This window comes from Pongo pygmaeus, chromosome 9 (assembly GCF_028885625.2).
Source record: "Pongo pygmaeus isolate AG05252 chromosome 9, NHGRI_mPonPyg2-v2.0_pri, whole genome shotgun sequence".
Taxonomy (NCBI): Eukaryota; Metazoa; Chordata; class Mammalia; order Primates; family Hominidae; genus Pongo; species Pongo pygmaeus.
Genome location: NC_072382.2, coordinates 103,888,164 through 103,914,524, shown reverse-complemented (window position 1 = coordinate 103,914,524; position 26,361 = coordinate 103,888,164). Strand labels below are relative to the sequence as shown.

The following is a 26,361-nucleotide window of genomic DNA, read 5'->3' as shown; positions in this document are numbered from 1 at the left end:
ATAGTATTTCAGTTCAGTTTCAATTTTATTGCTATATTATGAATGGGATTGAAAAACTTTTCCTATGCATCAATTGTATATGTAATGTTTTATTTATTTTTTTAAGTGAGTATGAAAGAATGTTAGGATTGGTTGTGAGGTATTATTAAAGAAAAAAATTCTGACATTTGTTAAAATGGTAAGGAAGACTTTATTCAGGACTATGCAATCAAAACATTGCAATAGGGAGCAAGATTGGGCTCAACTGGGAATACAGCAAGGACAGCTGGGGTATTTATAACCAACAGGTAGAGTAAGGAGGGTCAGTGGATAGAAAAGTACTAAAACGAGACATCAAGGGTGGTAGGATTCTTGCTGAAGGCAGGCTAAGGGCTTATACTTCAGAAGTGGAGAATGAGGAACTTGATCAGATACCCAGAGTGGCGGGATCCTCACTAAACTGACAGGATTCTTGTTAAGACTGAGGTAGGCCAACAATTACAGGTGGGGTAGGGCACAAAGTCAAGGCCTAGTCAAGAAGAGGGCTCAGAAGAGGCTCAGAAGTTTGGTCAAAGAGATAGTCTTTGTCAGTATGTACACAAATCACATGCATATGTTCCTGAATTTTTGAATGTTTTAAAAAATTCAAATAGGACATTAAGAACTTACAAATTTGGGTCACATCAGAACTTCCCTTTCCAACTTCTAGTCACTTGCAGGCATCCCAAGCATTACCTTTTCATCTGTTTAAAAAAAAAAAAAAAAGTCACTTTATATTTCTGTGGTAAGACTTTGGATTTTAATTTTCATAAAACCCTTCATTAGGGTTTTGGAACTAGAGAGGATCCAATAGCTCCCTTGATTTAATCAGTTTATTTTGTATATGAGCAGTCAGCCAAGGTAATTGCTAAAAAGATTTTTATAGATAATATTGAGACTCTTAAAATCCATGACAGCTTTAAAATGTTGGCGTCTGTATCAAAAGTCAGGTTTTAAAAATTTACAGAAATATTATTTAAAGGCTTAATTAGTAAACCTTAATAATTTAATGAAACTCTAGTTTCAAAAATCAATGAATCAAAAGTTAGGAAAATAAAGGTGTTAAAGACGGACTGAGTATACTGGGCACATATTGTTTGCTTCTTCACGTCAGGCTGGGACCATTAGCTCAAAACTTACCTTATCTAAGCTCAAAATTTTATCCATGTAATCGCTTAAATATAGCTCAGATGGGCCGGGTGCGGTGGCTTACGCCTGTAATCACAGCACTTTGGGAGGCCAAGGCAGGCAGATCGCCTGAGGTCAGAAGTTTGAGACCAGCCTGGCCAACATGGTGAAACCCCGTCTCTACTAAAAATTACAAAAGTTATCTGGGCATGGTTGTGCATGCCTGTAGTCCCAGCTACTTGGGAGGCTGAGGCAGGAGAATCTCTTCAACCCAGGAGGTGGAGGTTGCAGTGAGACATTGCAATCCAGCCTGGGATACAGAGCAAGACTCCATCTCAAAAAAAAAAAAAGTATATATATATACACACGCACATACACACACACACACACACACACACATATATATAGCTCAGATGGCCATGTTTTTAGCCATTTAGAGTCTGCCTGCTAGCCAAAGATAAAACTGTACCTGGCATCTGTTAACCAAAGATAAGACAAAGCTAGGGCTATAAAAGACCCCAAACCTCTGCTGCCCTTCCAAGTTCTCTGACTCAGAGACTCCCCATCTTGCAGTTGTACAACATCGCCTAGACAGATAAACCCCATTTCTGCTTCTCCCCTACCCCAGGAGTAGTTCCCTTGCCTTTTTCCCCTTCTGCATGGTGGCCACACACCTCTGCCTCTGGAAGGTCTCTAGCTGTGAGGGATGTCCTCCTTACATGTAGTCTGTCAAGCACCACCCAAATAAAGCTTGTTGCATGCTACTGCCACCTTGTGGTCACATCTCTTCTTTGATCAGTCCCCAAATCCTTGAACTCAGAAAAACCTTATGTTTAGGGGAAAATAGTCACAAGAAATCATACTGACAAACACAAGGCAGAGAGGACCTTGTTCTTTCTATACATATTTCCTGTCAAGGAAGGAAAAAACAATTCTAAGATTCCAAAAGCCGATGGAAGTCCAGAAAAAGCCTTTCCTATGGATTTCCAGGAGGCAGTCATGCAAGTGACTAAGTGCACAGAGGCACACAGATGTTAAATAATTGCCCAAGCTTACTCTGCTGTGATTGGAATCCAAAGACCGAACTTTCAATTCCTGTGCTACTGACTCTCCTAAATTACAGTGTCTCAAATCAGATAATGAATATAGATACTTAGTACATTTGAGTTCCATAAATGTCAAGCTGGCCGCAGTGGCTCACGCCTGTAATCCCAGCAATTTGGGAGGCTGAGGTGGGTGGATCACTTGAAGCCAGGATTTCAAGACCAGCCTGGCCAACTTGACGAAACCCCGTCTCTACTAAAAATACAAAAACCAGGTGTGGTGATGCACACCTGTAATCCCAGCTACTTGGGAGGCTGAGGCATGAGAATTACTTGAGCCTGGGAGTCGGAGGTTGCCGTGAGCTGAGATCACACCATTGCACTCCAGCCTGGGCAACAGAGTTAGACTCTGTCTCAAAAACAAAAACAAAACAAAATACCAAAAATAAATAAATGTCAGTTAATTATTGTTACTAAGATTCTAATGCCTATATCTGTACCTTATGCTCTTTCCAGAGTTGAAATGCCATGACTCCTCATCCGAAATCAGTTCCATTTCCCATCTCCTACATGAACCCTTTTAAACTAGGGTGATCTTTCCTCTCTAAAGATTCTTTTTAATATCTAAAGGCAGAATTTGGCCCATGATCTACTTTATCAATGATTCTGCCTTAGTACTTTATCAGCAGTGGTATTTAAAGAGGAAGAAATCTCCTCTCACATTCCATGTTCACTCACAGGAAGCCATTCATTCATTCATTCATTTACTCAATAAGTGTCTGTTCTGTCAGGCCTTGTGCTCAGTGCTACACATATAATGGTGAACAGAACACATGATTATTGTCCTCATGGAAAATTTGACGACAGACTATGGCATTAAAAACTGTAAATATAAATTGTGTTAAGTGTTATGAAGAAAAAGAACAAAGGGTCTACTAAAGAGACTATCAAAGGGATATAATCTAGATGGGAGAAGTCAGAGAAAGACAGTCTGAGAAAGTAACACGGAGGCTGACACCTGAAGAATGAGTAGGAATTTGCCAGGGAAAGAGTGAATGAAAGAAGATTCCAGTCAAAGACCCTGAAGCAAAAAAGAGTTTGACATATTTAGAAACTGATGAAAACCAAGGTGGCTGAGAGACAGTGAGCGATGGGTAGAGTGGCAGAAAATAAAGTTGAAGACTATCAAGGGCCATGTTGACCTGAGGAGGAGCAGGAATATTGTGCAACTTGAAAAAAATACCTGTTATTTGCACAGTACAAACTCTGCAAATGAGACCTTGCCTAAATCTTGACTCAAGATTTAGAAGTGGGCATGGTTTTTTTTGTTTGGTTTTGTTTTTTGAGCTGGAGTTTCACCCTTGTTTCCCAGGCTGGAGTGCAATGGTGCGGTCTCGGCTCACCGTAACGTCCGCCTCCTGGGTTCAAGCAATTCTCCTGCCTCAGCCTCCCCAGTAGCTGGGATTACAGGCATGTGCCACCACGCCCAGCTAATTTTTTGTATTTTTAGTAGAGACAGGGTTTCTCCATGTTGGTCAGGCTGGTCTTGAACTCCCAACCTCAGGTGATCCGCCCACCTTGGCCTCCCAAAGTTCTGGGATTACAGGCGTGAGTCACCACGTCCGACCAAGAGTGGGTGTAGTTTTTAAGAGATTGAGTAATACTGACCCACTGATCCTTTTTGTTTCAAGGGTACTTGTATTGCTTTTAAAATAGTGAATCTCTTAAACATCACATCTGTTTTGCCTGAAATTTTCTTTCTTTTTAATTATTTATTAAGACATGGTCTTACTATGTTGCCCAGACTGGTCTCGAGCTCCTAGACTCAAACGATCCACCTGCTTTGGCCTCCCAAAGTGCTGGGATTACAGGTGTAAACCATTGCATCTGATCTTGAATTTTCTTAGTAACATACATAATGTGCAAGACAACAAAAGGAGGTGACATCTTCACCAATAGGAGCTGAATATGGTTAAATCACATTGCCTGTGACCACAAAGGAACTTAATGGCTAATGGTATCAAGCGATATAAGGAAATTAAAAGAAAGGTTGGATGGAAGCTATAATGAGCATGGCTGAAGTATGAAATTAAGCCTGCTTCAAAGTCCTGTATGATCACACTTAATATATTGAGGTTTAAACCCAATGACTGAAGACCAGGTTGGCTGGTAGGTGGGGTTGGAGGCAATCAAATGGATTAATACATGTCAAGCACCTGAAAACATCTGACATTTGGTCAGCAAATAGAGCTACCATTATTATCTATGGTGATTTATTTTTTCCAAAACAAAATGTCAAAATAACACTTAGGGAAATAACATATTTGAATAAATGGGTTGGTTATAATAGCTATTTATTACCAAAATGAGAAATGAACAAAAGTTTTACAGTGAGATGACAAAGTTCAAATATTATCTGTAGTATACAAGAACTAGATAAAAAAAAAAAAAAAACACATGTTGCAAAAAGGGTGCCTACTATTTAAATATCCTATACCTGAGTTACAAATCACCTAAGCACAATTACAAATAATTCAGCCTAGCACCCATGCAGGACACTGGCTAGCATGTGGGTAGCCAGCAGAGCCGCTTAGCAGAGGCAAAATCAATTGCATCTCAAGGAAATAGTCTCCCAGCATCAGAATGCAGAGATGGATTCTTTCCTCCCCTCACTTGGTCCCCAGTTGTTCTCTTTACAGCACTAGCAGATGTTGGGGCTCAGAAAACCCAAAGTGAAGGCCTCAGAAGCAAAGTTTTTCTCTGATGTTATCCTGCCCTCCTGTCTCAGCCTCATTCTCCCTGAAGGCAAGCCATAGAAACTTGAATTCCTCTTCCCCAAGGTAGGTCATAGAAACCGGAACCACCTTTCCACAATGCCAGACTTACATCTTAAAGATAGTACTCTAATCTTTCCTCACCTAACTATGTAAGAGCTGGCCATAAATAAATTCTCTGACCTACCTTGTTTGATAGCAGGTTATAAGATCCCCATCCCATACAGGCCCTGCCCTACATCCAGGAGGAAGGAATGCTGCACAGAGACCAAGAAGAATCTGAACAGACAGGCCTTGCTGGGTCCCCAACCTGTGTCTATTCCCATTAGATCATATCCTTTTTTTCCAATCACTATTCTTCAGGGCTGTCCATTCATTATCAAACCTAAGCATAAAAATGCACAGTTTACCCTGTAATTTTGGATCTTCATTATGAAGGCTCCCCGGTCATGTAAATCTGTGATTAAATAAATTTGTTAAGTTTTTCTCTTGTTAACCTGTCTTTCGTTATAGGATTGTCAGCTGTGACCCTTATGAAGGGGTCTTTCCCTTCTGCCCTTACAGAGCCATCTGCCCCTATACAGACATCTAGAACTGGTTTAGATGACTAGCCTTTGCCTGTCTTCCCCTGAGTATTCCCTATTACAGTCTTACTTCTGCTCTTGAAGACCTAATACCTCTATAAGAAACAAAGGACAGAGTTATGACTCGGACATGTTGAGTACCAATAACATAATGCAGAGGGGGACATTTTGTTGCACTGACAATATGAAACATTTATTTACCAGAACAACCTGTTGGTCCCAAGCGTTGCTAACCAGTGTACTTTCTAAGTTTCAGAATTAATACCAAAGAGATAAGAATAAAACTCAGACCTTCTTCCAATAGATGGGGCTGGCATGAGACTTCTTGAATGAATCAATAGACAAATGAATAAACAAACTTACTAAAGGGACTGTTTGATTCTTGTCTCAGGCATTCCATAAAATCCTGCAGATTTTATGATGTGTTGACCCCGTGTTCTACAAGTGTCAATGAAGAAGCATCTTATGGGAAGGAGTATAAACTGTAGTTCAATATTTGAGAGGCTTTAAGGAGGTATGGAAAGAGTCTGGGAGTGACTAAACTATCCAATGTCAGAAATAAAGCAATGAAGAATAAAAGTAATTGTTGTTGCTTTATTAAATTTTTTCTCACAGAATTCTTTATAAAAACACCATGTCCCTAAAATGTCATTCAACATATATGCACACCTTCGATGTATAGACACTGATCAAAACAGACAGAGAAATGTGTCCCTGGTGTTTTGTTTTTGTTCTGTTTGTTTTTAAAGGCAGGGTCTCAGTATGCTGCCCAGGATGGATTCAAACTCCTGGGCTCAAGTAATCCTCTTGCCTCAGCCCGGGACTACAGGCACATACCACCACACCTGGCTTCATGTTCCTGGTATTAATACAATGCCAAAATATTTAAAATTCTGAAAGGTAAACTCAAATATCTTAAGTTTTACTTCACTTACAATTTCAATAATGCTGAAATTTTGATTGAATATTGTGTTTGTAGTGCTATCTCTTTTTCGTTCATAAGAACAAAAGCCTATCTTCTCTTAGTTTCTAAAAAATATATGTTCATATGGTTTAGATACATATATAAATATGTTACACAAAACAATTTTTTTTGAGTTGTAAATAAATAAAAATTTTAAGGAAACCAAATCAGAATAAAAGTTAAAGTTATAATACATTTAATAAATTAATTCTAAAGTTTAGACAATGTTTTGTTTCTTCTTCATGAAAGAAATGTACGAACTGTACCCTTGATTGTACTCCTACAAATAGGACACTTTCTTAAAGAAGGAGCACAATCTTTGCATACTACTAGATGACCACAAGGAATAAACACTATGGACACTTCTTTGTCCATACACACTTTACATGTTCTTTCTTCTTGTAGTCTCCGCAATTGTTCTTCCACTGGTAGATCTAGAAAGAGGAAATAAGTTTTAATAAAAGGCAATTTGCTTCTTCAATGAAAAACTAAGAAAATAAAGACAATGTTTTCTATTGATTTAAAATATTAATACTATTACCTGAAACATCTTCTGTGGGAATATATTTTATGTCCTGTTGCACTAAGGGAGAAAAGGAAAAAGCGTTACTATGACAAATAAGGTTAATATTTAGCTACAGAATATATTTTAAAAATGAACACTTTAGACTTTAGCCAAATACTCATGTCAAGGCAACAGAAGTCTTTAATCTTTTTATGTAATTAATATCTATAAATTAGATTGATTTTTTTTTTTTGAGACAGTCTGTCACCCAGGCTGGAGTGCAATGGCACAATCACAGCTCATGGCAGCCTCTACCTCTCAGGTTTAAGCCATCCTCCCACCTCATCCTCTTGAGTAGCTGGGATTACCAGGCAAACACCATCACAAATAATTTGTTTTAAAAATTTTTATAGTGATGGGGTCTCGCCATGTTGTCCAGTCTGGTCTCAAACTCCTGGGTTCAAGCAATCCACCTGCCTCAGCCTCCCAAGGTGTTAGGATTACAGGCATGAGTCACCACATTCAGCCTGAATTATTTTCAATAATCATAAATTATTACTAAGAGCGTATTTTCAATTGACTTAGAAAATTTAAAAAAATAATTTTCTACCACTCACCAAATAAATGCTCATATAACACAGCGTCAGCTTCTTGCAGAGAGTTTCTGAATACAGTGGCTGCAATATTTCCTTTTACTAAAATCGTATCAATCAATTCTCTTGCTTGTAAAGATGTCTGTGTCTTCTGTTTAATAACATCATGTTCTTGTTCATTAATAATTCTGGCAGTTAGTAGACTATCCAGGATTGGAATTACAGAAGTCAAATGTTGAAAAAGTGCCATTCTATTCTTCCGGATTAATAATAAATCATCTTTATAAAAAGAAAACAAGGATAAACATGTTCAAACTCTGCTCACAAATTTCCTTCCACTCCTATATATATAACAGAATAAAAACTATCTTTAATTCGTAATCAGTAAGGCATTGATGTTGATTGCTAGGTTTAGGGGTGTCTCATCTCCTGTGCTTAATAATAATGTTATTATAATTATAATTCAGGGTGCAGTGGCACATGCCTGTAGCACCAGCTAATTGGGAGGCTGAGGTAGGAGGATCACTTGAGCCCTGGAGTCAGAGACCAGACTGGGCAGCATAGCAATACCCTGTCTCAAAAAAATATAATAATAATAATAATAATGCTACTTATAGTAAGGACTAACATTTAGTGAGCACTGTGTTAAGAACTTTACATGCATTGACTCATTTCATCTTCACAACAGCTCTTTGAGGTAGGTCCTAATAGCTTCATTTAACAAATGAGAAAATGAAGCCGCAGTGAGGCAAGTAAGTTGCCAAAGGACACCACAACTAGCAAAAATCAAACTGAGGTAGTCCGGTGTCATGTACTGTGCTTTCAGTCATTTGGCAATACTGCTAAGCCTTTAACCAAATGAAACTTAGAACCCATTAAAATTGACGTTTCAATTCAATCTAGTCAAATTGGGGAAAGACAAAATCAAGAGAATTAAAACAATTTTTTCTTCAAGTATCATTCTTCCATAAAATTTCTTTTATTATTTATTTATTCATTTTTAAAACAGAGTCTTGCTCTGTCGCCCAGGCTGGAGTGCAGTGGTGCGATCTCAGTTCACTGCAACCTCTGCCTCCCAGGTTCAAGCTATTTTTGTGCCTGAGCCTCCTGAGTAGTTGGGATTACAGGCATGTGCCACTACACCCAGCTAATTCTTTATAGTTTTAGTAGAGACGAGGATTCACCATGTTGGCCAGCCTGATCTCGAACTCCTGGCCTCAAGTGAGCCACCCACCCCGGCCTCCAAAACTGCTGGGATTACAGGTGTGAGCCATTATGTCTGGCCCATAAAATTTCTTTAAAATTCCATTTTAAGTTGAAATTTTAATTATTTCCAGAAATTAGACATATTGCCATTACCTAAATATTTTATAGTAAGCAGGGAAAGGCAGTAACAGCATTTTGAATAATAAACGCTATTTGTCAGTGACTACCTTCTTGTCCCACAAGATATCATCTAATTCTCCTTCAAGACCTAGATTTTGTATCCATTGGTAAAACATTTTATATTTTAAAACTGCAATTTTATTATCTCTTTGGAATATGACTTATGAATCTAAGTTTATTAATTTTCATATAGCTTACCATAATCCATAAAGCTATTTCTAAAAAATAACTAATGACAGAGGCCGAGCTATCTGAAGAATTGTTTTGGGAAAGAAGATCGTTAGATTTTAGATACACTGACTTTGTCAAGTGATAGGACTCATAAAAAGAACCATTTAAGAAAGAATAAAAAATGGAAAAAAGAAAACATCAAAAATCAAAAACAACAACCAGAAAATAAAGATGGTGCTTAGTCAAAAAGACAAGGCTAAAGACATATTTTGAAAATAACTGAAGCTCTGAGAATAAATGAGAAAAGGGTCAGGAGCTAGAATAGTGTCTGGCACAAAGTTAATGCTCCATAAATATCGGCTGAACAAATGAACAACCAAGCCTTAGTTCTATAATTTAAAGAGTAGGAATGAAAAGTAACAGTGAGAAGGGTAGAAGACTTAGAACTTAATATATTTTGTTAAATTATCTATATTAGCAAAGAAGGGATATATTAGAAAATAAAACAATATATAAACTTGGTGTTGAAGTATACTAGTTTTTCAATCTAAGATTTATTTTTGTAATTATACGTAACCTAATATAATGCATTCTCTGAAATTCTTAAGATTTCTAAAATTTAATTGCTAGTAACTGAGAAAAAGTCTCATTTCAAAGTTGTAGACTATATTCTGGTTTGTAAGTTCAGAAGACTTGAGTATACCTTTGAAGCATATTACTATTTTTCTTTTTGCTTTTCTTTTTTTTTTTTTTTTTTTTGAGACAGTCTCACTCTGTTGCCCAGGCTGGAGTGCAGTGGCATATGATCATAGCTCATTGCAGCCTCAACCTCCCTGGGCTCAAGTGGTCCTCCCACCTCAGCCTCCTGAGTAGCTGGGACTACAGACACCTGCCACCACACCCTGCTAATTTTTATATTTTTTTATACAGACAGGGTTTTGCTATGTTGCCCAGGCTGGTCTCGAACTCCTGGGTTTAAGAGATCTGCCTGCCTCAGCCTCCCAAAGTGCTGCGATTACAGGTGTGAGCCACCACACTCCGCCATATTATTATTTTATTCTGGGGAAAAAAAATCTTAAATTGCCTCTTTATTTATATCCCTACTGTTCTTGGGAAACTATAACGTAATCATTAACCTAAATGTGTTTTCATTTACTCACTCAGAACACAGACTATATGCAGGCATCATACTAGGTAGTAGAGATATATATAATGGTGAGGCAGAAACGCTAAGGGCTCTTTTTGACAATGTAAATTATCATATATTGTTGACTTGAAGTCATTTCTGGAGAATTTTCTGATTGTCTTTGAAAGAAGTATAAATATTTTATAAGTGGATAGTTTTAGATTTTATGGGATCTCTCAACAGTTGTGGAGATAAGTGTTCTCTTCTTTGAGCAATTGTTGGCTGATGACAAATGGCTACCACTAAGAAGGCTACAGGAAGGACATACTTGCCTAATCTTCACAGAGAAAAGAGAATTTGATGAGGCTGGGCAAAGGTTAACTGTGACTGTATTGCTGCTACACTAGTGGTTTATAGACTGAGTAATTCACACTTTGGTGAATGTATGATGCTATATCACTATGGTCTGATAGGTTTGTCTGGGTTAGGTCAGAGAATGAATCCATCTTCATGGGCAGGATTGGATTCATCCCTAAATGAAGTGGAAAATCTGACTGTCAATCATCCTGTGAAGAAATAGATCCCAGATGGCCTTGGACAAGGATAAGGAGAAATCTTTGTTCTCCTTCTGAGCTTTATGAATATTTGGGGGCCTGAATTTTGATAAAGGAAAACATTATTGGGACATTCCTAGTGACTTGTGTAAACTTGCCAAAGCTACACAGAGATGAACCAGAAGCTAGGCAGAGAGATTTATGAGGATGAGCCTGGGGGCACTAAGAGAGGCCACATCTAGTTGCAGCTGTAAATCGACATTTGTGATATAATTCCCTTCTGTTTTCCTTAAGTCTCCAGTAAGAGCTTGTTAAAAGTTGCAGTCTGTTTTCAGCTGTGTTGAAGGGACTTATAGGTCTGGTCCATGCTTGGGAAAGGAGAGATCAGCATTTCTTTTTGTCTAGGACAGAATGATGATAGCAGTCAAAACAGCCAGATGAGAATGGATGTGCCCAGAAGAGTTTTTGTGAAGGGCAATAGAGAACACAGTAGCGGATACGTTTAGTATGGAAGGACATGAGCAACTTGTCCTAAGAGATTGTGAAACAGTATACTAGGAACTTGCCTAAATAATCGACGGATGCTCTGGAAGACTCAGTTCTTGTGTAGACAGGTAGGGGACTTAATAGTAATTTGTGTATTAATGTATAGTCACAGGCTAAGACATGCTTTTATGCTAATGTTAAAATTAATAACTGTCCAGCCAGGCACGGTGGCTCATGCCTGTAATCCCAGCACTTTGGGAGGCCGAGGCGGGAGGATCACTTGAGGTCAGGAGTTTGAGACCAGTGTGGCCAACATGGAGAAATCCCTTCTCTACTAAAAATACAAAAATTAGCCTGGCATGGTGGCAGGTGCCTGTAGTCCCAGCTAAGGGAAAGAGGCACGAGAATTGCTTGAACCCAGGAGGCAGAAGTTGCAGTGAGGTGAGATCATGCCACTGCACTTCAGTGTGGGTGACAGAGTAAGACTGTCTCAAAAAAAAAAATTAATAATTGTCCCTGATCCCACCCTGATTTACTCCAAAGGGGAGTGAGCAACTAGCCTGGGATTAAAAATGTGCCATTATGCAACAAGGATTCCATTTTCAAAGCGTTAAGAAAAAAAAACATGCCATGAATGCATAATTGGACACAACGTCAGCTATCCAGAGAAAAAAATATGAATTAAGGAAAAACAGGAAAAATACTTTTGTACATCATACATTTTTGACTTATGAGCAACTCAAATATATTTGAATATGAATAAATTTTTCAGCATTTGAATTCAGAATACTAAACATGAAAAAAATCCGACTGGATTGAGTATATTTTCAGATATACTAGATGAGTATATTTTCCATAACATATAGACTGATATCAAATCCTTATGAAAATAGACTGTATTAATAAATCTACATACTTGACTCTTTTTCCTCAGTTGCTCTTTCTCTCTCCTCTTCCCTTATTTCATCTTCTGCATTGAGTAAGTCTAACACAAGATCATTGACTAGTCTATAATTCTCTCCAGTTGCTAGGATTTTTCTCTGAACTGTCTGTTTTACCAGGCTTCTACTAAAGCCCATTTCCACGGCAGCATTAACCACAGGAGTATTCATCATGATTGCATCTTCTGAATGGTCTTCTCCAGGTTCAAAACGAATAACTATATGGAACAAAGAATTTAACACATATTAGGATAGCCTGTATATTTCTTAAAAATTGAAATTTGAAATGAAATCAAAAATTGAAAGTTTTTATAATATTAAAAATGTAAAACCAACAAAATGTATAGGCATTATTTTGTATGAACATTGTTAAATTTAAAATGATATACACGTTCAGTCATCAAAATAACAACTTGGAATATTGTACTTAGATGCAAAATACACATTACCTGTCATAACTGGATACACATATGTGAGCAGGAGAAGGAAACAGAATGGCAGGGATTACCTCCCACTAGAACTGAGATTATTTTTCCCTATGTTGAATGAACAAATGAGCTTTCAATCAAGAATAATTCACATATTTTTCAGAGAGGCTATTGTTATACAATATTGCTTCCTTGGAGTTCATTCTCAACAGTGCAATCAGAGTGACTTTTTAAAAACACAAATATGATGTGTCACACTTCTTAAATCCCATCAACAATTCCATTGCTCTTAGGATAAAATCCAAAATATAAGTGTCTTACAAAGTCTCATACAATCTGAACCCTGTTTACCTCTTCAGCCTCATCTCTTGCCACTGAATCATTCGCATTCTGCACTCTAGCCCAGAAGTCACAAACTGATGGCTCTAGTGTCAATTCTGCCTGCAGTGCTGACCACTCGTACAGCTGGCCTGCTTCCCTCATTTATCTATTAGCAACTCCTACTTCTGGCCATATAGAATTTTGTTCAGTTCTTCAAAGGTGCCTATTCTCCTTTGTCACTTCGGTCTTTCATATGCTGTTCCCTCTGCCTGGAATGCTCTTTTCTTCCATTTGTCACTCGGTTAACTCCTACTCTTCCCTTGGATTTTCTGCTAAGACAAATACCTCCTTTGGAAAGCCTTTTCTGATCCTCCAAGTCTGGGTTAATTGTCCTATACGCACTCTCATATTACACTTTACTTTTGCTGCCATATCCCTTTCTTCTGTCTGTGTATTTGTCTGTTTCCCGTAGATACATGAGACCAGGAGTTATGTTTATCCTGTTCTCTATTCTTTTTTTTCTTTTTTTTTTTTATTATTTTACTTTGAGTTCTAGGGTACATGTGCACAATGTGCAGGTTTGTTACATATGTATACATGTGCCATGATGGTGTGCTGCACCCGTTAACTCGTCATTTACATTAGGTATATCTCCTAATGCTATCCCTCCCCCATCCCCCTACCCCACAACAGGCCCCGGTGTGTGATGTTCCCCTTCCTATGTCCAAGTGTTCTCATTGTTCAATTCCCACCTATGAGTGAGAACATGCGGTGTTTGGTTTTCTATCCTTGCGATAGTTTGCTCAGAATGATGGTTTCCTGCTTCATCCATGTCCCTATAAAGGACATGAACTCATCCTTTTTTATGGCTGCATAGTATTCCATGGTGTGTATGTGCCACATTTTCTTAATCCAGTCTATCACTGATGGACATTTGGGTCGGTTCTATCCTGTTCTCTATGCTTTCCTCAGAACAGGTGATATACAATATACAATAAATATATACTGAACTGAATTGAACATGAGATAATGGAGTACAGGACCTTGTACAAATATTAGCTCTATCGCATTTTAGGTGTAAGGTGATGTACAAGTCATTTAACCTTTCTGAGCCTCAGCGTCCCTATTTCAAAAGGCGACTAACATGTTCTATCCTTTCGCTTTCACAGAAAGGATATGTGAGCAATCTAATATCATAGTACATCTGTTCCCACACTGGCCCAAGAACAAGGTTTAGGCTGGATGTATGTAGTTTGTTAAAACTATACATGCCTGAGCCCCACCTTTAGATACTCAGATTTAATTCAGTAGGTCTGAAGTAGAAACTGGAAATCTGTCATATTTTTTAAAGTTCTCCAGGCAACTCTGATATGCACTGAAATTTGGGAAATACCAACACAGTATATTTGAAAATGCATTCATTGTAAATTATAAATCAATATAAAGGTACATTACTATTATCAACTTTCAATCTTAACAGTACCAAATGACTCTATTTAAATGCATTCATTATTATCCATTGTACTTACTTGATGACTCTGCATTTTCATCTCCTGGGCTGTCTGATGTGGATAGCAGCTGCGGAAAAAAAAAAAAAATATATATATATACATATTAAAATATAAATCTTATCTTACCCATTGCAATGAAAATGACCCAACATATTTTATTCAATTTGTTGCAAACTACTTGCTTACTGGCAAAATAATTTTTTAATCAAAAACAATATTTCACTTATATTTGATAGTTATTCCCTAGGCCATAAACTAATAGAGTTTCAGTGTGTGTATATAATAACAAATAAAACCCACTATCATTAAGGCAGGAAAAGGACTATACCTTTTCAATAATCCATGCGACAATCAATTTTCCTTTCATCCACAGGTCTTACCTACCCTGGGTCATCCTTTGGAATAAGTTGGACCCCATATCAGTTTCATTGCTCATGGCTAGGATGGGTTTGACCATCAAACTATTATGTAAGTTATTTGCTTTCTCAAGAAGGTTAGAAAAAGCAATAAAATTCTCTTTCTCAGATCTTTTGAAGGAAAATTTATATAGTAAAACTGTTAAATACTACCATCCCAGTCATTTTTTCTCAAACAGTTTGATTTATTGCAACTTGATTGAAAAACATCACAAGTGTCATTATCAGGAGACTACCATTTATGGATCTATTTTTCTCCAAAGAACAATACTTTCTAAAATCTTGTCAGGTTTGATAAGAAGAAGAAAACGTATTTCTAAAACAACTCTTGTCTTTTCACTCAAATAGCACTCTCTGTAATTATCAGAAAGCAATTTCTCTGATGGCAGCCAATATTTAAAAAAAGAACTTTCCCTACCTGTTCAAGTAGATGAGGGTAACTGGCTTGAACTTGACGGATGAACTCCTGTCCTTTAATTCTTATCAAGTACTCACACCTAAAATGTAAAGAAAATAAAATTTGAGGGATTATTTATACAACTGAAATGAAAATGTAATAACATATAAATTTCTCATCTCTAGGTGTTTATTCCATTTCAAATCTGGTTGTTTGCCCCAAATCACAGAATCATTTAAGATCATTTATTCTAAACTTAATGTTAGAAGAATAAATACATCCTAGCCCACTGGGAACTGATTCTATTGTATTGCTTTCCAAAAAAATTTTTTTTCTAAAACTAACCCATAGGCATCCTATGACAGGATTCAAATTTTTTGTGTGAATTTTTAATTGTTTTGTGAGATGCTTCTCATGACAGTTAACATTTTTCATACAGGTTGAATGTTTTACAAAATTAATATTTTTATATTTGCCAAGATACATTATGCTTCTCCTTATTTTTTTTTTGTTATACAGAGTCTCGCTCTGTCACCCAGGCTGGAGTGCAGTGGGATGATCTCAGTTCACTGTAACCTCTGCCTCCCAGGTTCAAGTGATTCTGCTGCCTCAGCCTCCCGAGTAGCTGAGCTTGCAGGTGCCTGCCACCATGCCCGGCTAATTTTTGCATTTTTAGTGGAGATGGGGCTTTACCATGTTGCCATACTGGTCTCGAACTCCTGACCTCAAGTGATCCTCCTGCCTCAGCCTCCCAAACTGCTGGGATTACAGGCATGAGCCACTGCACCCGACCACTTCAGCTAGTTTTGAAAAGTACTAAAGGTTTATCTTAATTTGGGCAGGACTAATCCAGCCATTTGTAGACTGGCTATTTCAAGAGAGTATAAACATACATATAATCAATTTACTCTTAATATATTGTGAAGTATAAATATTTCAAATGAGTATAAACATACATATAATCAATTTACTATTCATTTAGCATATAGGGAATGGTCAGAGATATTGCAGTGAAAGGCAGGTTGATATAAGCAAGAGGAAGGCGATTACTAGTAATCTACCAAGGCTCAAGTGGACAAGGGTCAGGAGCCTCTCAGTCTACTGAGGTCAAGTAAGGCCGTCTCTCCTCAGAGCTCTTAGCTACTCTCTTCAACTCTTCTAAGATTCTTAAAAATACACTGATGTTGGCCAGGCGAGCACCTCAAACTCCTGAGGTCAGGAGTTTGAGACAGCCTGGACAACATGGTGAAACCCCGTCTCTACTAAAAATACAAAAATTAGCTGGGCATGCTAGCGTGCACCTGTAGTCCCAGCTACTAGCGAGGCTGAGGCATGAGAATTGCCTGAACCCAAGAGGCGGAGGTTGCAGTGAGCTGAGATCACACCATTGCACTCCAATCTGGGCAACAGAGCCAGGCTCCATCTCAAAAGAAAAGAGAAAAAAAAGTAATCAAAATAAGTTAAGATGCCACATTTATTAATCAATATTAACCCATTTCCCATTTGTAAAAAAACAGTGCAGCTTGTTGCCAGTGCAGTATTCTCAGGGCAAATGGGAAACGGGTTGAATAATAGCAAAAGTTTTGACCACGAAAAAATGTAATTGTAGGCCACATGATTTAGATGAAAAAGGAGAATGTAAAAAAAGTCTTTTTGAAGCTGTTATTTTAGTTAGTACATTCAGTTTCTTACCCACATGATAAAAACCCACACTTGCAAGCTAATCAGGATTAACTAGAACACTAGGTGGCCAGTTAAACGATCAAAAGGGTAACACATCACATTAAAATGCTGTGTGGCGATTAAAACAGATGAGATGAGTCTATACTTACCCTGACCACCCAATCTAATATTGTAACCTGCCTGGCATTTCTAAACTCCTCTTTGTTCTTTTTATTGATTGTACTTATTTTCCAACATGCTATAGAACTTATTCAAGTTTTTATTAGTTGTCTGTTCTCTCCTGCTATAATACAAACTTAGGAGACCAGGGGTCTTTGTTTTGTTCAACTGATTTTATGCACCCAGAACAAAGCCTGGCAGTAGGTGATCAATTATTATTGAATACCGAATGAATGGAAATATATCCAAGACATATGTTGACTGAAAAAACTTCAAAACTAAATATAATATTTAATTTATGTAAAATGGTGTACATTTATTTCTATATGTATATGTATTTATTTCTATATGTATATGTATTGTATACATTTATTTCTATGTGTCTGGAGGGATGTTCACTAAAATGGTAACCATGCTCATCCTTAGGTGGTAAGATTTCTGGACATTTTAATTTTCCTTCTCTGTGCTTTTCTACAATGTGTGACTTTGTTTTTATAATGAGCATGTATTATTTAAATATATATATTTCTTTAAAAATTAAACAAAAATCCCCAAATCTATTTCTTCGTTGTCTTAAGTCCATCAAAACTTCTTAAGTAAGTATTTTGCTAAGTAATCCATCCTAAACTTATTCACAAATATATATTTAGAACAGAGTAAAGTAACAACTGATTTCAGGTGAACACATATAAGCAATCTCGTGATAATCACAAGAATTTGCAAAGAGAATTTCTAAAGAATTACCTTGGAAACCACTTGGCATGTTGAACCCATGGATCATCTCCAGATTCCCAACACCTGAGTCCACCATCACAGCAAAAGCATTTGACATCATCACTGTTACCTAAAATTAATTTTAGACCAAAACTTATGAATACACATAATTTGCCCACTAAAATGTATAAAATGAAATATATTTTTTTAAATTAGCAGATTCAGTTTCTTACCCACATAATAAAAACCCGCACTTGCAAGCTGCTCAGGATTAACTAGAACACTAGAGGGCCAGTTAAAGAATGTTTTAAAGCGGGCTGCATGTGTCTGCATGCTCAGATTAGAAACTGTGTATCTTGAAGTGTCTTGAAGCTGATTTTCTATAAATGGGCATTTGGGAAAATGTCTCAGGTGTTCTGACATAGCATTATCCTTCGGTTCCCAATTGCTCAATTTTCCACCACAGGCAAAGCAAGCCACTCTGTCTCCAGGTCCTATGTAGTAAAAGCCTGCTTTTGCCAGATCTGTTGGTGACAGAAAAGTTAACGGCCACGTCTGAAAAGTAAGTAATCTGGCATTTTCGTTATTCATTGCACAGTGGTAGGAACTTCTCATCAAGGCAGAAAAATCTTGATTTACTCTGGAGTTTACAGGATTTGATGGAAAGCTTGAATAAGAGCCACTGAAATATCCACTGTTTTCTGTACCTGGAAGTAATGAGTGTGTGGAATTTGTTACTGAAGAAGGAAAAGTAGGCTGAGAAGTAGCTTCCAAGTTGTTAACTGAATTTAGACTCTGAACGAATCTGCAGCTAGGATACAACTTTTTATGCTTTTCAATAGGACTGTCTCCTCTTTTCCAGTTATCCAGCATCAGGCCACAACAGAAGCATTTGACCTTGTCATTCACACCAGTGTAATAGAAACCAGCACGAGCAAGACTCCTTTCTGAAACAGGAACCCCAGCAGGAAAAGTGGAATACGTAGACATTCGGTACAGTTCACATGACAAGTCGTATTTCAGTTCAAACGTGTTGGCGCTTTTCATCAAATTTGATAAAAATATGCTATTTTCTACTATGTTCATAATGAAATGAATGGGGAAGAAAAGGGACTAGCCTTTCTCTGGGGAGGTAGTTTTGTGCATGGCTTTGCTTTTATTAGTTTTAATACTAGGCTGAAAAGCCAAAATGAAAAATTTTTTATTATTTTTATTTCTATGCATTTAGAGTTTCAACATGGAGATTCTAAATCCTATACTGATATATTTTAAGGAAGAAATACACAATTGCACCTTTGTATAATCTTTATACATAGAATGTAAACATGATGCTACAGAGTAAGCTGTGTTGAAAATTAAAACCCTTCACAGAAGACTAATGTGTATTAAGCCATCAGGATGCCATTTAATGGCAGGCATCTCCACAGGTAGGTCAACTTCTCCAAGCTACTAGAATGTTTCAGTGGCATTCAATCAACCTGAAGATGTAATGTGTGACTCATGAAGCTTCTTTTCATGGTGGAAAGCTCTGCTATCAAGTGTTTCACAGCAAAAATATTCAGAATATGTTTATTTTGCTTTTTGGAAATTGTGAAATTTAGTGGCCAGGGAAAAAAAGCACAAGACCTACCTCAAAGGAGGAAAAGAATACATGACCATATTTCACTGATTCTAAGATGGCTATTTTAAAACTTCTGTTATCAAGAAGTATTTCATAATTAATGGCATATCATATTTTAATTAGCAGCACTTTTATTTCTTAGAGGTACATAAAATAATGGTATGATTTACAACTGAAGACATTTTGAATTCAGTGAAATATGATATATCCCCAATTTTTCTCCAATTAGTCATTTTTTTCTTTCTACAATCCTTCTAATAAGGAGAACAAAACAATCTTTAAAATTTCTCTCCAAATAAAGAGCTTTACTAGTAACAGGACTGGCTAACACATCTTAAAACCTGGTTTCAATATTAATTAAATAATAGTTATTTCCCATAGATCATCAGGAATATAATTGCTTAAGTATAATGATACTATTAGATCTTACACAATTAAATATTCAATTTAAAATAAATCATCAGAGATTAATGTGTTTGTTCATTTGGTCTTTTGGACTCAGCTTCATGCTGTTGAAGCAACTCAATGTTAACTTTTTTTTATTCTAATAGTATACTTGGCTAGAACATGGAAATGTCCTCTGTAATTATGGTAGACAACAGGTGCTGCAAAAAGAGACTCTGCCCAAACTACCAATAACAAAACTGAACTTCATTGCTATATTCAGGTTACTTTTGGAAAAACAGAATCATGATATATATTTCATTCCCTTGGTTAAAAATTTTCTTAAGATAATTTAGATATGGCTGTAAAATAAGACCTTTCAAAGATTTTAAATTTTTTGTCCCCCTCAAATAACTAACATTGTAGAGTTATTCAACTTATCACCTCCTGAAAACATTTTTGAACTTTTGTTTTTCTAAATGTTTCTGAAGCCAACATCAAATCTACTCTGAGAGTGGATTTATTTTTTAAAACAGTCAAAAGTTACCAAATGCCATCTATAGGCTAAGATGGATAATCAAATTGCATCAATTTAGTTTTGGTCAGAAATTATTTCATGGATAGCATACCTTGAACCAGAATTTATCGTGACAAAAAAATATAATAAATTTACCATTTCCACAGCAGAGACCTTGTCAAAATTCAGAATTTCTCAGTTATGATTTACTAGCCATTAGTAAAGAGGTTCTGAGTCAATAATACTAGCAATGACCAATAAGCAAGTCATTGTGGCTTTTTTTTTTTTTTTTTTACCAGTGGTTTGCAAGCATGGTTTCCTGGATCTCACAGATGTTGGGCTTTTCAACTGCAGACTTCAATGCTTTGTTTCCAGGTGGCAGGAGAAACATCACATCTCATTACCAATAATTATTTCCCTCAAAGGTAAGTAATTGTATCTAACTTCAATATTCCTTTCCCTGGCCAAAAATTTTGCACATTGTTATAAAAATCTTCTTTGTATTCATCACTGTCTGTATATTAATTTTCTAAGTTTCTTCATTTCCTAAAATGTAACCTTCAACCATCATTCTCATCCTCATCATTCTCAGCGGTAACAGCCCATTTAAACAAACTTTTGGACGTTTAAAATATCAGTGGCCTTGTAAACAACTGGATAATTTCTTGACCAATCATCACATTTATCTTTTTACTTCCTCTAAATTTGTTGCACCTATCAAAAAGCTTTGTTCTTGATTTTTCTTTGTCACTGTAGAAGTATTTTAATGTGTCAAAACTTTCATCTGCATGTTTCTTTAATTTGCAGTGAATTGATTATTAGCTCTTTGTTCCAAATAACTGTCACTCGTTTTAAAATCTTTGCCAAACACAGGTACTATTTCTATTCTACATAATGGGAGAATGTGCCAGTAGGAGATTGCCTGGTCAACTCTGAAAAAAATGCTTTAACAATATGCCCCAGCCAGAATCACTTCTCCTTTACTTCCACAAATCAAATTCAAAATCAAACTCATTATAGTTATACCTTATATAACTCGATCATGTTTATAAAATTAGCATTCTTTGGATAGCAAAACACCAGTTAATACTTAATTTGTTTACCCATGCACAAAACTACCTCCCGAGATTAGACTAAGTCCCTTTAAGGATTTTAGGTCTCCATTTTTAGATGTTTTGATTTATAGAAGAAACTGAAAAAAAATCTAGAAGAAGTCGTTTTCCTCGTTTGTAAACCTGTTCGAAAACAAACAAACAAAAAGACAGTTTTAAAACTCAACTCATGGATGGAACACAATGACGTTTTAAAAAATCATTTTCTACAAAATAGAGTACTAGTAATTACTGATCGTTTACCATGTATCAGGTGCTTTACTAGGCACTGTAGAGGCCAAAAAGAGATAAAAAACTGAGGTCTCTGCCTGGTGCAGTGGCTCACGCCTGTAATCCCAGCATTTTGGGAGGCCAAGGCAAGTGGATCACTGGAGGTCAGGAGTTCGAAACCAGCCTGGCCAAAATGGTGAAACGCCATCTCTACTAAAAATACAAAAATTAGCTGGGTGTGGTGGTACGCGCCTGTAATCCCAGCTACTCGGGAGGCTGAGGCAGGAGAATCGTTTGAGCCTGGGAGGTGGAGGTTGCAGTGGGCCGAAATAGTGCCACTGCACTCCAGCCTGGGTGACACAGCAAGACTCTGTCTCAAAAATAAAATAAAATAAAATAAAATAAAATAAAACCCAGAGGTTTCAAACTGGAAGACATATTATGTTTGGCTTACATATAATTGCATTATAGTACTTTACTAATTTTTTATTTTTATTTTGAAATTTATTTATATTTAGAGAAAACTTACAAAAATAATAGTTTCTGCATACTCTGCACTTAGATTCCCCAAAGCTAACATCTTACCTAATTACAGTGCAATTAAAGAAACCAGAAAATTCACATTGTACCATGCTGTGGATTAATCTGCATGCCTCATTTGAATTTAATCCAGTTTCCAAATCCATTTTTTTCTTGGACCACAGTATTTTTAAATCTTACCATTAATTGCCAACATGTTTAAATGTAAGAGACTTCCCATCACATTCTAGATTCCAAGCTTCTCTTGAAACATCAAAAGATCTAGCAACACTGGGCCTATAGTCCTGCAGGGCAGCAATCAGCTAGAGCTGAGCAGCAGCTGTGCCCTTTAGAGAGGGAACGTGTTCTCTTTGATTCCCTGACACTGGGACTGACTGTTCTGGTAGTCTCCGCTAACAGTAACAGTCTAGCAATAACAGACTGTTGCTATTTGTCATTGAACTGGCACTATTGTTTTTCTTACAGCAGAATTATGAGGAAAGTGAAATCAGTGTAACACATGTGTCTATCAAAAGTAACAACAATGAAAAGTAGATAAAAAGGACATATGTTTTGAGAAAAATAGGAGAATTTTTGTCTTTGTGGAAAGGAAGGATATTCCTTCCTATCAAATACGTAAACAGAGTATGCTTTCATTTAAAAGAGACATCCCACAAGGCCTTATGCCATGGCTCACTCCTGTAATCCCAGCGCTTTGGGAGGCTAAGGTAGACGGATTGCTTGAGCCCAGGTGTTTGAGACCAGCCTCAAACTGGGTGACTTGGCAAAACACCATCTCTACAAAAAAACTCAAAAATTAGCCAGACATGGTGGCACATGCCTGTGGTCCCAGCTACTTGGGAGGCTGAGGCAGGAGGTTTGCTTGAGCCCATGAGGCAGAGCTTGCAGTGTGAGACTGCATCACTGCACTCCAAACTGGGTGACAGAGCAAGACCCTGTCTCAAAAAAAAAAAAAAAAGAGAGAGAGAGAGAGAGAAAGAGAGACACTCAGAGTTTTTCTCATTTATATCACCTCCATTTGAGTTTGCAAACCCCTTACACAAATCTTATCCTAAAGAAGCTTTAGGTCAGGCGTGGTGGCTCACGCCTTTAATCCCAGCACTTTGGGAGGCCAAGGAAAGCAGATGACTTGAGATCAGGAGTTTGAGACCAGGCTGGCCAACATGATGAAACCCTGTCTCTACTAAAAATACAAAAAAAAAAAAATCATCAGGTGTGGTGGCACGCACCTGTATTTCCAGCTACTCAGGAGACTGAAGCAGGAGAATCACTTGAACCCGGGAGGTGGAGGTTGCAGTAAATCAAGATCACATCACTGCACTCCAGCAAGGCATATATTTGTGGAAATTTAGGCAACAACTATACAATAAATATACAAAAATATGCCAAGATGTGAACCCTAGATCACTTCAACCTCTGTCCTAATCATTTCCAACACCTAGATGCAACCCTGCACACTGGGACCAGCATCACTTAAGACTCCTTCGCCATTCCTTAGCAATTCCTTTTAGACCGGCTCAGCTCTCTAGCCCACTGCCCTATGCACCTCTTCTAAACCTTCAACACCTTCCTCAAATTTCTCCACCGCACCCCATCTCATTTTCAGTCAATTACTTTGCCTTCTATTTCTCAAAGAAAAGAGACATCATTGAGCAGGAACCTTCTCACATTCTCATATCCAAGCCGTTTTGGCTCATAACCTACTTGCTGCCTCAGTTAAAGACTTGCCCCCTTATGGGATCCTACACTCTCCTACTGCCTCAGAAATCTTATTTTTAATCCCATCCCCTCATTGCTTCAACTCTGATTCCTCTCACTCTCAACTGACTTTTTCCTTTCACATAATCATGCTTAAATCTATCTCAACTTTCAAATGAAAGAAATTTTTAAAATTCTCTTTCGGCCAGGTGTGGTGGTTCATGCCTGTAATCCCAGCACTTCAGGAGGCTGAGGCGAGTGGATCACGAGGTCAGGAGATCGAGACCAACCTGGCTAACACGGTGAAACCCCTTCTCTACTAAAAAAAATACAAGAAATTAGCTGGGCATGGTGGCATGCACCTGTAGTCCCAGCTACTCAGGAGGCTGAGGCAGGAGAATCACTTGAACCCGGGAGGTGGAGGTTGCAGTAAGCCAAGACTGCACCACTGCACTCCAGCCTGGGTGACAGAGTGAGACTCTGTCTCAAAAAAAAAAAAAAATCCTCTTTCAACCCCACTTTCCACTCTAGCAACTACCCTGTATTGCCCCTTCCCTTCACAGCCAAGCAAACTGGACATGTGTGTATGGTTAATGTCTCCATTTTCCCTCTCGCATTTACTCATTAAGTCAGCATCACTTAAAATTGCTTTCGGTATTAATAACACCAATGGCTTTTTTGCTAAAACCAATGGAAATGTTTGCATCTGACACTGGGACACACTTCCTCTTAGAAATGTCCCGTTCCCTGGGCTTCTCTGATACCAAGCTCTTGGGATTCTTCTTTCATTTCTAGTGGTTCCTTCTCAGATTGGCTCAGTCCCAAGCCTCTCCTCTTCTGACTCATTCATTTAACCTACCAAGAAGGCAACCTCCCCAGTCCCAGGGCTGTTGGGCATCCCTACCCTTTGGGCATGCAGCACATCCATTTTTCTGACACTGGAGGGCAAGTGTGCATTTTCTTTCTGCCTCCCCCTAGACAGTAAGCTCTTTTAGAATGGCAACTATTAGTATGTTTCATCTCCGTACCTGCCCTCCCACTCATAGCATCTGCAGAGCTTGGCATATGGGGTAGACACGAAGACTTCCCGTTGAAGAAGTAAAAGTAAATGACTGAGCCCCTAGTGATCACAGTACTTCTATCAATTTTACATGAATGACCACAGAGTCAGCTCAGTGATTTATTAGTATCAGGCTTTGGAGTCAGACATTGGGGGTGCCCAATACCAAGCAGTCCAGTAACCAGAAGCATGACCTTGCACAAGTAAATCTCCAAGAGCCTCAGTTTCCTCATTGTCAAATGGAGATAATTATGGTACCTGCTTCTTAAGATTTTGATAATTAAACGTGAAAAATACATGTAAAGTCTTCAGAGAGAAACCTAGCATATAGCAGGTAGCAGTACTTAATGTTAGCAATAAACAATAGCAAATAAAGTCAATATTTCATATTATTGTTACGTTAGCATCAGGTACATGCCTTCGACAATGTATTGATGAGAGTAAGAGCAGTACTAGGTTTCCATGCTGATCACCAGGAAGACAACCAAAAACTGCTGTCTTCCTACCACCGCTTGGAAACATGTCTCCATTTGCTCCTTAAACATTTTACTTCCTTCCTGTGCCAGAGCTCTGCGTTAGGCTCTGTCCTGAAATTTATTTGGCACCTGCAAAGGCCCAGTGATAACTCTTGGCAACCGAATCAAAATGCCACAGCTTCACAATTCCACTGGCTCACTCCAAACGTAAAATAGAAATTGAGCACCTGGAACCTATCTAGAGCCTGCCTTTGGTCCCTGGTGTTTGATAACTGCGCCCCACCCACTGACTCTCAACCTCTGCAGCTCCCCGGGCTGTAGCCCTAAGCGCCCCTCGGCCAGCCGCTGGCACACCTCTTACCCCAGGGGAGGCGCGCACGCGCTCGCACACACACACACACACACACACACCAGCCTTCCTTGCCCACCTGCTGCCCAGAGGCCGACGACGCATGCACCAGCAAGGACAAGCCCAGTCTTTTCAAGCGACACCTGTCGCCCGGCCTGTTCCGTGCCGGAGGGCGCAAGTCTCACACTGTCTTTTAAATGCGTCACCCAAATCCCCACCCCTATCCGTACCAGACGTTCCGCACTCCTCCCAGTGGTTTGCATGTGCACTGGTGCTTTCCTTTTAGGACTTAGGGGAACTCCAGCGGTAATAACCACACACACTTCCTCTTAATCAGTGGCCTGGCAAACCCACTCGGGGATTTCCATGACCCAAAAGCATGACTCTTAACCGTGGCATATCTACGCGGCATTTACTGAAAGACATTTGCTTCATTGCTCGTGGGTCAGAGGAAATCTTGATAACGACCCATATAGAGAGGACAATCATTGC

General features: G+C 38.1%; 2 protein-coding genes across 6 annotated transcripts in view; both read right to left on the bottom strand.

Annotated features, from left to right (window-relative positions):
• The window catches only part of BIRC2 (baculoviral IAP repeat containing 2), a 29,681-nt gene extending 28,650 nt beyond the window's left edge, over positions 1-1,031 (bottom strand). For both annotated transcript variants that reach the window (XM_054438698.2, XM_054438699.2), the window contains exon 1: positions 649-1,031. The gene's annotated coding sequence lies outside the window, so the exon portion shown is untranslated. The remainder of the gene's footprint in view (positions 1-648) is intronic.
• A 5,090-nt stretch (positions 1,032-6,121) lies between these two features.
• Positions 6,122-26,171, bottom strand: BIRC3 (baculoviral IAP repeat containing 3). 4 transcript variants are annotated; one of them, XM_054438105.2, is made up of 10 exons: positions 25,949-26,139; positions 23,516-23,645; positions 18,136-21,659; positions 17,933-18,032; positions 15,368-15,446; positions 14,552-14,600; positions 12,249-12,491; positions 7,634-7,888; positions 7,053-7,094; positions 6,122-6,945 (listed from the first exon to the last, which is right to left on the bottom strand). In XM_054438105.2, exons 3-10 carry the CDS (start codon positions 18,986-18,988, stop codon positions 6,752-6,754), a joined length of 1,815 nt encoding a protein of 604 aa, XP_054294080.2. In that variant the 5' UTR covers positions 18,989-21,659; positions 23,516-23,645; positions 25,949-26,139; the 3' UTR covers positions 6,122-6,751. The 4 variants fall into 4 exon arrangements, with proteins under 4 accessions (XP_054294080.2, XP_063527450.1, XP_054294079.2 ...); XM_063671380.1 differs by having other exon boundaries at positions 18,610-21,659; positions 25,949-26,059; XM_054438104.2 differs by lacking the exon at positions 23,516-23,645 and having other exon boundaries at positions 25,949-26,171.
• Positions 26,172-26,361: the final 190 nt, after the last annotated feature.